The sequence below is a fragment of the Lissotriton vulgaris genome, chromosome 10 (genome assembly GCF_964263255.1).
Source record: "Lissotriton vulgaris chromosome 10, aLisVul1.2, whole genome shotgun sequence".
NCBI classification, from domain to species: domain Eukaryota; kingdom Metazoa; phylum Chordata; class Amphibia; order Caudata; family Salamandridae; genus Lissotriton; species Lissotriton vulgaris.
The window spans coordinates 1040774827-1040787921 of NC_141698.1; the positions used below are offsets into that span (position 1 = coordinate 1040774827).

General features: G+C 46.0%; 1 protein-coding gene across 2 annotated transcripts in view; it reads left to right on the forward strand.

Moving 5' to 3' along the window:
* The window catches only part of ABHD5 (abhydrolase domain containing 5, lysophosphatidic acid acyltransferase), a 189882-nt gene that overhangs the window by 160079 nt on the left and 16708 nt on the right, over positions 1–13095 (forward strand). For both annotated transcript variants that reach the window (XM_086942091.1, XM_086942090.1), the window contains one exon: positions 4396–4507. In XM_086942091.1, the coding sequence (XP_086798217.1) occupies positions 4396–4507 (112 nt within the window). The remainder of the gene's footprint in view (positions 1–4395; positions 4508–13095) is intronic.

Consider the following 13095-nt stretch of genomic DNA (forward strand, 5'->3'; position numbering starts at 1 on the left):
TAGGATGATCCCCCAGATTTTATGCATGGTCGGTGGGTGTTTGTTTGGTCCTGGCTCCGAAGGCCACCAGGTGGAGTTCCATGTAGAGCCCTCATTTCTGAAGACCAGTGCTTCTGTCTTGTCAGAATTGAGCTTCAAGCACTCTTCTACCATGGTCATACAGTTGGTCGAGTTGGTTTTGGTGGTGGTTGTCCTGTCAGTCAGTGAGAATGTCATTGGCTTAGGAGACAATGGTGATGTTTTGGGATCAGATGATTGAGAGATGTATAACTTTGAGTAGAAGCAATCAAGCCATAAGTAACTTTTCCTCCCTAAACATGGATGAGGTTTGACCTTTACTAAACCTAGAGAGTAAGTCAATACCAATAATGCAAAGACATTCAAATGATTGGCTACTTTACTCTTTCTCACCCGTAAGTGGCTGTGTGTCTTTTAAAGTAGTACAAGTTGTTCAAATTTCTGATTGCTAAAACCCAAGACCTTTTCTCAACAACATTCATCTTCATGTCCTACCAGATTTACAAAAGGTGTATTTACACCAATTAGCAAGCGCTAATTGATTGTAATGATAATTCCGACTTATGATTTATGAAAATAAAATCTGAATTTTAAATGAACAGAACAGCCACCACCTTGTGATGTGAATGCTCCTTGTGAACAATGAGACAATCATAAAATAATGGTATCAATTATTGCAATTTCCAGTTCTCTTCTAAATGCAACAGTTTTATGTTCACGTAGGCGAGATAGACAAATGTAGTCTTAGGATCCCTTCCTTTACAATAATAGGTGACCTCTTTTTAATCGGAGACCAAAGCAGTTGTCCCTCCTAGCCTTCCTTTGTCTTATACTGAGCTAAATTGTAGTTGTGTGCCCCCATAGCCCATGTACGATTCAGAAAAGGGGGTGGTGATGAACAGAGTGTCTGAATTAAGCAGACCACTCTTACCCAGTCCAAAGATCAGGGCTTGATCCATCACCGTTATTTATCTCACTGCACCATCCCAGTTCAGAACCTGGCTATAGGCAAATCAGTCTGTCCCTGGCCCATAGCCCATGTGACGCATTACAACCCAATTATGTCCTAGTTAGAGGGATCTTCATCAGACTTGGGGGAAGATCTATGTTGATTCAAACTTAGCGGCTTTTGGAGCTGGAACCGCGGTTGGTGCATGTGTGATATGTTGTATTAATCATTACTGCCTCCCTGCTGAGTTGACTGTATGGCCAGGATGTGTTCTATCGAGGGATTCTGGTTCAACAGAAACTGTGTTGGGGTTTCCTGTGTGTGTCTGCCTCTTCGTTCCTGGTCACCTCCTGTCTCTGAATCGCCTTCAGAGCCAGAATGCTAATAAGTCACTTTTGTTTCTACATAGGTTTTAGTATGGAGACACGAACCCTGCAAAGGAGGAGGTTTCCTTACAGCTCGAGATGTATTTCTTTTTAGTTTTAGTAGCTTGTAGCGCGCGATATCTAAAGTTTCATGCTGCGTGCAATGTTCAGGGTCATATCACAGCCACACAATAGGAGAGGGACTATTGGAAAGTTGGAAAGGGGAGAGTGTACCCTTCCCAAACAGTACCTCTACCTGGTGGATCCCTGCTCTGGGATCACTGCAGAAAGGCAGCCCGAGCAGGGACTCACCCACTAGTGAATGGGATGGCTTCTGGGGGTGGGTGGGGGGGATATGGTGGGAGAGTTGACTGAGGTTCCCCAGTCATGGTCAAGTACTCCCCCATTAAAGGGGCACTTTCAGTCTTTCCTTCCCTGAGGAGGGTATTGGTGGTTTACCCCACCCCAGGGGTTGCGGGGGGAGGGACCACTAGACACCAGGGTTTATTTATAAATTAAAGGAAAAGTGTTAGGGGCCTGTCCATCTTGACATCGGGCTTCAACCCATACCCCTACTGGCAAAAACAGTCTTCGACTCAGCAGCGGCCTGTGTAGGTAAGAGCGGTGGGGCCGTGTGGGGGGGATTTCAACAAATAAATAATTGATATTCCTTCGCCTGTCAGTTCCCCGCCCCCCCCCCCTTCCCCCACCCAGCCACACCGCACCACCGTTCTTACCTGACGGGCCGTGGCTGCTTCTACCTCTCTCTTTTGGTGGGCAGAAAGGTTTTAGCCACAAGAGGTAATATTACATAAACTGCACTGGTGTTACAATGGGTGTTTGTCACAGCTCCTTGCACCCCATGGGAGGTTTGCCTTTGCCTCCATTGGCGTAATACAGATATGGACATAGCAGGAAAAAAACTGCCAGGAGCAGCACTGACTGTTTGCTACATAGAGGTGGTACACAATTAGGTCATTTATTGAGGTTCCGCGTTGGAAGAGGAGTAGATACCCAAGGGTCCCTTAGGCATTCCGATGTTCCAAGATGTTGGTCCACCTCCAGTGAAAGCTGAAGCCCCAGCTTCCAGCTGTGACCCTATATGTCACTAGTAAGCTCTCCCTAGTGCAGATGCGAGCTCTCAGTTTGCGCATTTGCTGAGGACAGTGTTTCTTTTTGTAATGGGCCGTACTATCTCGGTCTGTGCCGGGCACGCCTAATTAGGAGTGTACGCAGTACAAACCAGAAATAGTGTGTTTAATGTGAAATCTGGGCCCTGAATTTCTTCATTTTTAGGTCGAGCCTAGCGGCAGCTTAATTATCCTTGGTAAATGCTGACTTCCGAGTCATTATGAGGCTTGTTAGTCCCTCCTTGTTACTGCCTTGTCACCGCTTGTTACCGCCAATAAGGACTGAACCTTTTACTTTGCACGTTACACGGACTGCTTTATCTAGTAAGTGAGCACTATTTCTGTTATTATTGTCACTGATAGGGACAATGGTGGCTGTTTTTTTGGGGTATTTGCATAATGAGTGCGGCGCCTGCTTTTGGGACACTGCAATCATTAAAAAAATTATTTTATATAACTTTCCTGCTCAGAGCGGCGTCCACTTTTGGCACACAGCACTCTGTTGAATTATAATTTGTTTAACTTTCAGAGCGAGCGTGGTGCCCCCTTCAGGGACACCGTGCTCTGTTTGTTTTGTTTTGTTTTTACTTTACAACTGAGCGCAGCACCGCTTCAACCACACCACGCTCGGTTTCTTTATTTTTAACTTTAATACTGAGCGCCGCACCCGTTCAAAGGACACAGCGCTCTGTTTGTTTATTTTATTAACTTTAAAGCTGAGCGCGGCGCCCGCTTCAAGGACACCGCTCTCAGTGTTAAAGTGAAGAAAAAAAAAAGAAACCGAGTGCGATGTCCTCTAAGCCAATAGCTTAAACTCATGTAAATGTGAGACCTTTTGCATTGCAAATACTTGCGATGGGAGTTGGTCTGTCCAGGCTTTGGCCATACCCCTCCCTCTTGGAGCCCAGACTGCCAGTCTGCCCCATCCCATCTTGGGGGTTTTGAGCCTGATAACTGCAGCTACCCACAAAGAGGGGCTAAACTTTAATTCTGCCTCCCGAGGATGGCAAATAAAACTAGTGCCCAGTGGTAGTAATCTATGCCAAGACGGACCAAGAACCCACACCAATCCTTATTTTTATTTTTTAACTAGTCCCTGTTGTCTAGTGGACTTTCTGCTATCCTGACACAGGAAGATGGGAGGTGAATCTTACAATCTTCCCCCTAAAGTGGTGGAAAGACTATGTGGGTCAGGGGACTGCAGTCCACGTTTCTGTTTCGCACTGTCTCACCCCCCCCCCCCCTCCACCAATTGCCTTGTGTGATCTGGGTGGCTATACAGCCGAACAGCCTATTAGATCTGTTTGTGGGGAATGTGCAGTGCTATTCATGTACCTGTCCGATGTCTGTTAACTTAGCTTGTTGGAACCTTTTTACTATATAATATCAAAACAAATGTCCTTGTCAGTGCTTTCAGCTTAGGAAACGAGGAGTACAGAAGCAACAGGAGTAGCAAATATTATCTACCCTTTAAGTTCCAGAATAGCAGTTAATGCAGAAGTTTATCATTTGTGTCCTAAGGCCCCCCAGAGAGTCTGGCGGGTGGACTGTCAAGTTGCTGGTGGGTCAGAAGCCTTGCCCCCACCCAAGCTGCAGGCCATCCCCTTAAAAAAATAATCTTTGAGTTTGGTGGGAATGTTTTTTGTTTTGCTTTTTCCCCAAAAGTGGTTAAGCCAACAAGACGTGAGCACTTCTGGTGAAAACGACTTACATGGTGGCACTACTGGTTCTCCCACTTCAAGGGAGGCTTTGGAGAGGGTCCTACTAGTTTATGGTGGATGAACTGCTGTTACCAGGTCACTGGTTCTCAGGCAATAAGTGAATAGAAATCAAAAGACGAAGACGGGTACCACCAATGCAAATTAGAAACTTGTTTCGCTAGTTGTCTGTGGCAAACATATTTATTGAGTTTTATTCTACCCTTTCCTGATAGGATTAAGCCTTGTACAACGTCTAAGGCCGGATTTCAAGCGGAAGTACTCCTCGATGTTTGAGGATGACACTGTGACAGAGTACATCTACCACTGCAACGTGCAAACACCCAGGTAGGTACCAGTCTGCATGCTGTTTCCTTGCCTTAAAGACTTTGCTTATCTCACCCTGTCTAATCCTGCCCCTTGTCTTCTTCATTTCACCTTATATTGTTAGTCCTCTGTATTTCGTCCAGCTTCCCCAGACTTTATCCCATTTGCCAGGACATCCCCGCCCTTGGTAGACTACCTTCTCGGCGGCGCCGCACCAGTCCAAGTCTTGTTCCCAATCCCTAACTGTGGGTATTTGTGGTTCGCCCCACATTCTAGCTATATTTCTCTTCGCTCCCATGTCTGCTAGCCATATTTTAGTGTATCGTGGCCAGTTCAGTGCTCCTGTTATGGTCAATATGTGCCATTTCGCTTCCATTGGCACTGTCTGTCCCCTTCCTGAATCTCTGTAGAACCGGACAGCTCCATAGCATGTGGAGGAAGGAGCCCTCCTCCCCACATTGTCTTAAACACGTTTTTGTATCACATTTGCCCATCCGAACAAGTCTCAGTCTGGTTGTGTATGATCTGTGTATTATTTTGAGCTGTATTAGTCTGAAACAGGCCCCAATGGCTACTTCTGTTGGGCTTTGTATGACCTGTGATATTTCTTGATCTTGTTGATATATGCTTAATATGTGACAAAATACAAAAAAAAGCTGTGTGAAACTTCAACTACTCTGTGAAATCATGTAGTAGTTAGTGACAAAGGCCAAACAACAATCACCTTTTGTTTTTTGTGTTGATGCATTCACAGAAGTAAGTGGAGGGAACGAATGGACTGAAGACTCCCTCCCAGTATAATTTCATCTGGCTTTCTCAGGCCTAGACTAGAGAGCCCAGATTGTTTTCCAATCTTATGGCCCATTCTGTGCCCTAAAACGGTCTTCAGAATTCATGAAGCATGGCACAACATCTACCTTTTAACCTAACACGCTACTAAGCCATGACCCTGGCAGAAAGCCCAAAAGCTCACCATTTTTCGGCAGTAGACAGTCATTTTAAGCAAAGGCCATTAAACGTCAGATGTGTATGCCTAGCTTCACCATAATCGATCTGTGGTGAGTTGTGAGGAGCGTCTGAGGATTCAACAAGGGCTGCATTACACGCATAAGGGAGGGAGGAATGCAGTTGCAAAGTTGTTTCCCTGCAAACATTGCAATAATTTAAAATGTGTGCAAAATTAAAAAAATTGTTTAAAGAACATTTTGAGGAAGAATCTTTTCATCTTTTCTGTCACACTACATGAACATATCTTCTTTCCATCTTGTCTCCCACGTTGCATGAACATGTCTTCTGTCTTCATCTTTTCTTACACTCTGCGTGAACATGTCTTCTGTCTCTGTCTTCTCTTCCACACTACATGAACATATCTTCTTTCCATCTTGTCTCCCACGTTGCATGAACATGTCTTCTGTCTTCATCTTTTCTTACACTCTGCGTGAACATGTCGTCTTTCCATCTTGTCTTCCACGTTGCATGAACATGTCTTCTGTCTCCATCCTTTCTTACACTATGCAGGAACATGTCTTCTGTCTCCATCTTTTCTTCCACACTACATGAACATGTCTTCTGTCTCCATCTTTTCTTCCACACTACATGAACATGTCTTCTTTCCATCTTTTCTTCCACACTACATGAACATGTCTTCTTTCCATCTTTTCTTCCACACTACATGAACGTGTCTTCTTTCCATCTTTTCTTCCACACTACATGAACATGTCTTCTTTCCATCTTTTCTTCCACACTACATGAACATGTCTTCTTTCCATCTTTTCTTCCACACTACATGAACATGTCTTCTTTCCATCTTTTCTTCCACACTACATGAACGTGTCTTCTTTCCATTTTCTTCCATCTACATGAACATGTCTTCTGTCTCCATCTTTTCTAACACTCTGCGTGAACATGTCTTCTGTCTCCATCTTTTCTAACACTCTGCGTGAACATGTCTTCTTTCCATCTTGTCTTCCATGTTACATGAACATGTCTTCTGTCTCCATCTTTTCTTCCACACTACATGAACATGTCTTCTGTCTCCATCTTTTCTTCCACACTATATGAACATGTCTTCTGTCTCCATCTTTTCTTCCACACTACATGAACATGTCTTCTTTCCATTTTCTTCCATCTACATGAGCATGTCTTCTGTCTCCATCTTTTCTTACACTCTGCATGAACATGTCTTCTTTTCATCTGGTCTTCCACGTTACATGAACAAGTCTTATGTCTCCATCTTTTCTTACATTCTGCGTGAACATGTCTTCTTTCCATCTTGTCTTCCACGTTGCATGAACATGTCTTCTGTCTCCATCTTTTCTTCCACACTACATGAACATGTCTTCTTTCTATCTTTTCTTCCACACTACATGAACGTGTCTTCTTTCCATTTTCTTCCATCTACATGAACATGTCTTCTGTCTCCATCTTTTCTTCCACACTGATGAACATGTCTTCTAGCTCCATCTTTTCTTCCACACTGATGAACATGTCTTCTTTCCATCTTTTCTTCCACACTAATGCGCATGTCTTCTTTCCATTTCTTTTTACACACTACATGAAGGAGTCTTCTTTCCATCTTTTCTTCCACACCAATGAACATGTCTTCTTTCCATTTCTTTTTACACACTACATGAAGGAGTCTTCTTTCCATCTTTTCTTCCACTCATCTAAGGTGTCATCTTTTCGATGCCTTTGACATCCCCTCTTTCCACAGCTTTGTACGTCATACTTGAACAGTGGTGTTAGCACTGCAGTTTCTACCATTCTGTCATTACTTTCAAAGCACTACGATCTACATCAATAAACAAAGTGGAATCAAGATATGCTTTTCATCCTTCGTTCGGATAGTGGCTATTCTTCAGGGAGTTGTCAAGTGGTGGCTTGTCCCTCAATCACTTTTATTTCATTCATTCTCTTTTATAAATAAAGTGTTAATTTGCCTTTGTGAATTATTTACTATGCAAAAGCGATTAACAAATGTCATGTGGGATAAATGTTATAAAACCTGATTTGTTAACCAAAAAGAAAGAAACGTTGTGCAGAAAACCTCAGTTTAAAGCAGTGTCATTTGTTATGGTTTCAGTGAGAAAAACATGCATGTGAGGATTTATTAAGGAAGAAAAAACCAAACCTCCTTTGACTATATATTCTGGAGAGCAAGCGCGGGGCACCTCTGAAAACAATGTCTTGTTGGCTGGAGCAAGCGGCTCCCTTCGTTAGGTGCTGACTCATTTATAGGGCTTGAAGTGTGGGATAAAGGTGTCTTTGCCTGAAAAAAATGGAAGTGCACGCCAAATAGCTTCAGTAGCCTCAGGGATGCTGGTGGACCCAAGCGAGAACCCAGTGAAGTAGTGTGGCTCACTGGTTAGAGGCGGCAGACCCGAGAGCAGAGGACGGCCCGGGACCAGGGTTCGATTCCCGGCACGGCAGGTTTCTGGACCAGGGTCAGCGGACTCGATAATTCTCTCGCCTCGGTGCCCACTCTGATCAGCGTTCACACTCGGCAACTCTGGGCATTAGCTTGCCTCATCTTCACTAACGGCCCCACCAGACCGCCGGGGATGCCTGGTCTCACCCTGGAGATACCCATTAAGGGACCATCTCTCAGGGAAGCCAGGAAGGGTTTCGCAGCGGTCCAAGCGCCTTGGGACCCTCCGGGTAAGTAGTGCGCTATATAAATGCCTATACATTTACATTTACATTTTGGAGGAGGCCGGAAAGTGAAGCTTGTGTGTGTGTGATGCAATCTTTCGATTCCATGGCTAGTGCCACATTTCCGTAATGTGTTGCTCCATGCCACTGCTCCAAAACGATGAGCCACAGGTGGGGAAGCTAGGGTAGAAATGTTTGGTATACTGAAAATCCAGGTCTGTACTCGGGAGACTACATTACTGTGATGATGTAGTGGCCCTGATGGGAAACATGGGAACATGGGAAAGAGTTCAAAAGGGCCAACTGGTTTACTAGAAGTGTGCTTTCAACAGCACTAAAGCCCTTTTTTAGAGGTGGTCTAAGAAACACCACCACCTTGCCATCCCGCCACTGTGCTCGCCAGCAGTTATTTCCTTGGGTGGCCGGGTCGTGATAGGATGATGAACAATTGTGTGATACAAAATGCTAAATCGTATGATGCAGTACAAAAACTTCTCCTGTGCCAAACAATTCTAGATAAGCATCAGCGAATTATTGAGCAGACCGAGGGGAACTTCTGAAACGGATGTGCATGTCAAGTGATCTAAAAGGAAAGCAAAGCCTTATTCTGTACACTGATTTTTTTGACATCTCTTTGTGTTATTATTGAAGGGTATTCGACAATCACCCACAAGGGTATCCTGGCACTGAGCATGTGTGTGTGAATAGGCCTTTCTTTGGTAGGTTGGTTAGTTGAAAAGCCAGGTCTTCATCTTCTTGCGAAATTCAAGAAGAGAGGAGTCGGCTCAGATGTGAAGTGGGAGGCCGTTCCCACGCTTTTGAAGCAATATAAGGGTATGCCCATCCTCATGTTTTGATTTTGTGCATGCACAGGATATGCTCAAGTAGGAGTCCTGTGGAGCAGAGGTGTCTGGGTGGTTGGTGGAAGGAGATGCAACTGTTTATGTAGGTTGGGCCTAAGATGTGTAGTGCCTTGAATGTGTGCTTGAGGAGTTTGAAATGAGCGCATTGGTGTATCAAGAGCTAGTGGAACTCCCTCTGGTGTGGGAGGTTGAGGATGAATCTAACTACCACGTTCCGGATGGTTTGTAGACTTCTAATGAGTTGCTAGATGATCCTACTTGCTGGTGACTAGGGTGTGAGTAATAGTTTCTCTGATGATGGAGCCAGCTGAAAATCTTCCTTGGAGTCTTCAGAGTGTGAAAGCAGGATAGGATGCAACCATGACATTGACTTGTGTGGGCATGTCCACTTTGCTGTTGATGATTATTCTGTGGCTCCTGGTGTGGGTGCTGGCTATGGGTGTAGGTCAGAGTTTGGCCATACACTAATTGGAGTTCCATGGTGATGTGTTCTGATCTAAGACCACTACTTCTGTCTTGTTAGTGATGAGCTTGAGAAAGTTGGATTTCATCCAGTAAGTGACTTTGGTAATGCACACAGTAAACTTGTTTCTTGTGTTGGGGGTCCTGTTTCAGACAGTTGTGTGTTGTCGCTGTAGGAGAGGATGTTGTTGTTGTGTGTGCAAATGACGTCAGCAGAGGGATCATGTATCTGTTGGAGAGGGTGGGCTGAGCGATAAACCTTGAGACACTCTACAGATGAGTTTGAGGAATTCCAAGTAGTAAGGTGCTAGTCTGACAGCTTGTGTTCTGTCTGTTCATAAGGAGCAGATCCAGCAGCGAGCAGGTCCTTGGATGCTAATTTCGTGCAGGCGCTTGACGAGGATGGGGTGTTAGACTGTGTCAAATGCAGAGAGGTCCAGCTGAATGAGGACTGCTGTGTCTACTCTGTCAAGAATCATGCAGATGACGTACGATGAGTGGTGTGTCTGTATTGGGGTTGGGCTGGATTCTAAACTGCGTGGCGTTAAGAAGCTGGTGGTTGCTGACTGGTCGGTGAGGCGTCTTTTGATTAGCTTCTCTAAGATAATTGCTTAGTATGGTAGAAGGGATATGGGTATGTAGCTGGAAAGCGTAGCTGGTCAGCAGATGGTTCCTTGAGCAGGGGCATGACGGTGGCATGTTTCCAGTTGCCCAGGAATGTGGCTGAGTCGATGGAGGCGTTGTGTGTCCACAACAGTGTAATGTGAGTTCCAGCTGTTTTTCTATAGAACATGAGTATTTAAGTTTAGAATGTGAAGAATTACAAGCAGCAGTGAAGACTGGAGTAGTTAGGTGCAAAACAAATGTCTTTTGTAATTCGGGTTATTGCACATTTCTAGTAGGTAAAAGACCGCCCCATCAGGAACAATGATGCCGCTTAGCCCAAGCACCTAGTGCCCGAGTCTGCACTCGCAGCGCCTCACAATACTCTGCCATTACCCATAACGCAGCAGGCAAAGAAAGTGGTAGTCAAGCAGCACTTAAATGTAGTCAAGGCGGGCAGAGGCCAGCCCATGGTACCACACAAACCTCTGCTTCACACTAAGTACATAGTGCTGCACATAATTACTACAGAATATAGTAGGCACATGAATGCGTTACTTCGTGGGACGAGAGCTCGGCTGATAGCAGTGGCCCATTTTCCAGGGTTGTCTGAAACCACATTTGAGTAGTGAGAGGGGTGGCTGTCTGTAAAAGCAGACATAGAGGATGCCTTGGGCTGGTACAGTGGCAGAATGTAGAACAAACATATGAAAGTCAGTGTGCGCATGAGCTCGCAGACCCCTCTTTGTTTGTAGAGGAGCACTGAGGTTTCAGAATGTAGGTAGAGCTGGCTGCAGATAAAAAAGTGCCAGTTTCGGGTTGATGAATGAGCCCCACCTCAGTACCCGGAACAGTATTCAGATGGTATAAACATTCTGTACAAATACAAGGTCGCATAAAAAAATACAGCAAAAATGATGCTATCCCATAATGACCTGCACAGTGTGGGAACCTAGGTTGGACAAAGCATCCTCTGAATCCACTTTTCCTGCCTGTTGCTGGAATTGCCAACTCCAAGCCCTCACCATCATGGGGCACACCAAGGAACTGAGAGTCTTTCTAGTTGAACTGGCTGAAATGTTCTGATAACTGCCCTGGGTGCAGGAGATATATTTATGAACAAACATTGGCAAAGCCAAAAGGTTTCACTTTGGTACCGAAGTTGCCAATGCTTGCTTTCTTTTAATGTTTTTTTGTTAATGTTCAGCGAAAACCATTTAAAGATGTCTGCCTATGCATGTGTATGCAACCATTTGAACTGATGGCTATCTTGAAAGCTTATTTCAATAAAGTATAACAAAAAACGTTCAAACATGGCTGCTTATGCAAGTGCACGCCGCATGCACAGGATGCCAACTTTGAAAGGATTTAAAGCCCATTCAAAAATGGGTGCCGCCTGCAGTGACCCGAAGGGGTGTGGCACACAGCACGAGGCAGCAAGGTTCCGGTAAAAGTAACTGGGTAGCTTTTAGGCTGCTCTGCAAAACTAAATAAAAATGTAGACGAGGATAACATCATCTTCCTTTACTAAAAAGGGTACCTGGGTCCATGCATCCCCAGCAGTAAATAAACTTCTTTATAGGCATGTGCATATTGCGCACATGCAAAATGCTGTCACTCACGCTGATGCAGTATTTCTCATGCTGGTTGCTGAGGTGGCTGGAAGCAAAATGTGAATGACACTACAACAGATAAATGGATGACGAGGGCTGACTTATGTATAGGAATGTATTTTTTAAAGATTTTGTGAAAAACAACAAATGGTTTTGGCTATCCCCAGACTTAAAAATGACTGGGAGACCCCTGCATGTGGCAGTGTTTGAGTAGTAACATATTGTTTAAAACATTCCAATTGATCAATCAATCAATCAATCAGTGACACTTATATAGCGCGCTACGTACCCGCTACTGCTCGAACAGCCAGGTCTTCAGCTTCTTCCTGAAGGAGAGGTGGTCTTGGGTCAGGCGCAGGTCGGTCGGGAGGGAGTTCCAGGTCTTGGCGGCCAGGTAGGAGAAGGACCTTCCTCCCGTAGTCGCTCTTCGGATGCGGGGGACGGCGGCGAGGGCGTGGTTGGCTGATCGGAGGTGGCGTTTGGGAGCGTAGAAGTTGATTCGGCTGTTGAGGTAGCTCGGGCCCTGGTCGTGTAGGGCTTTGTGTGCGTGGGTGAGGAGGCGGAAGGTGATTCTTTTGTTGACGGGGAGCCAGTGGAGGTCTCTCAGATGTCCGGTGATGTGGCTGGTTCGTGGGATGTCGAGGATGAGTCTGGCTGAGGCGTTCTGGATCCGCTGGAGTCTCTTCTGGAGCTTGGCGGTGGTACCGGCGTAGAGGGCGTTGCCGTAGTCCAGTCGGCTGGTGACGAGGGCCTGGGTGACGGTCTTCCTGGTCTCGGAGGGGATCCACCAGAAGATCTTTCGTAGCATGCGTAGGATGTTGAAGCACGCCAAGGAGACGTTGTTGACTTGCCTGGTCATGGAGAGGGAGGAGTCCAGGATGAAGCCCAGGTTGCGTGCATGGTCTGTCGGTTTGGGTGCGGTGCCCAGGGCGGGAGGCCACCAGGAGTCGTCCCAGGCGGAGGGTGAAGAGCCCAGGATGAGGACCTCCGTCTTGTCAGAGTTCAGTTTCAGGCGGCTGGTCGTCATCCACTCGGCTACCTCTTTCATCCCATCGTGCAGGTTGGCTCTGGCGGAGGCGGGGTCGTTGGTCAGGGAGAGGATCAGCTGGGTGTCGTCGGCGTAGGAGATTATGCTGAGGTTGTGTTTGCGAACGATGGCCGCGAGGGGGCTCATGTAGACGTTGAAGAGGGTGGGGCTCAGAGATGACCCTTGAGGGACGCTGCAGATGACTTCGGAGGCCTCTGACTTGTACGGTGGTAGGCGGACTCTCTGTGTTCTTCCGTCGAGGAAGGAGATGATCCATTCCAGCGCCTTGTCCTGGATTCCGACGTTGCTGAGGCGCTGTACTAGGGTGCGGTGGCAGACAGTGTCGAATGCCGCGGAGAGGTCTAGGAGGATGAGGGCCGCTGTTTCTCC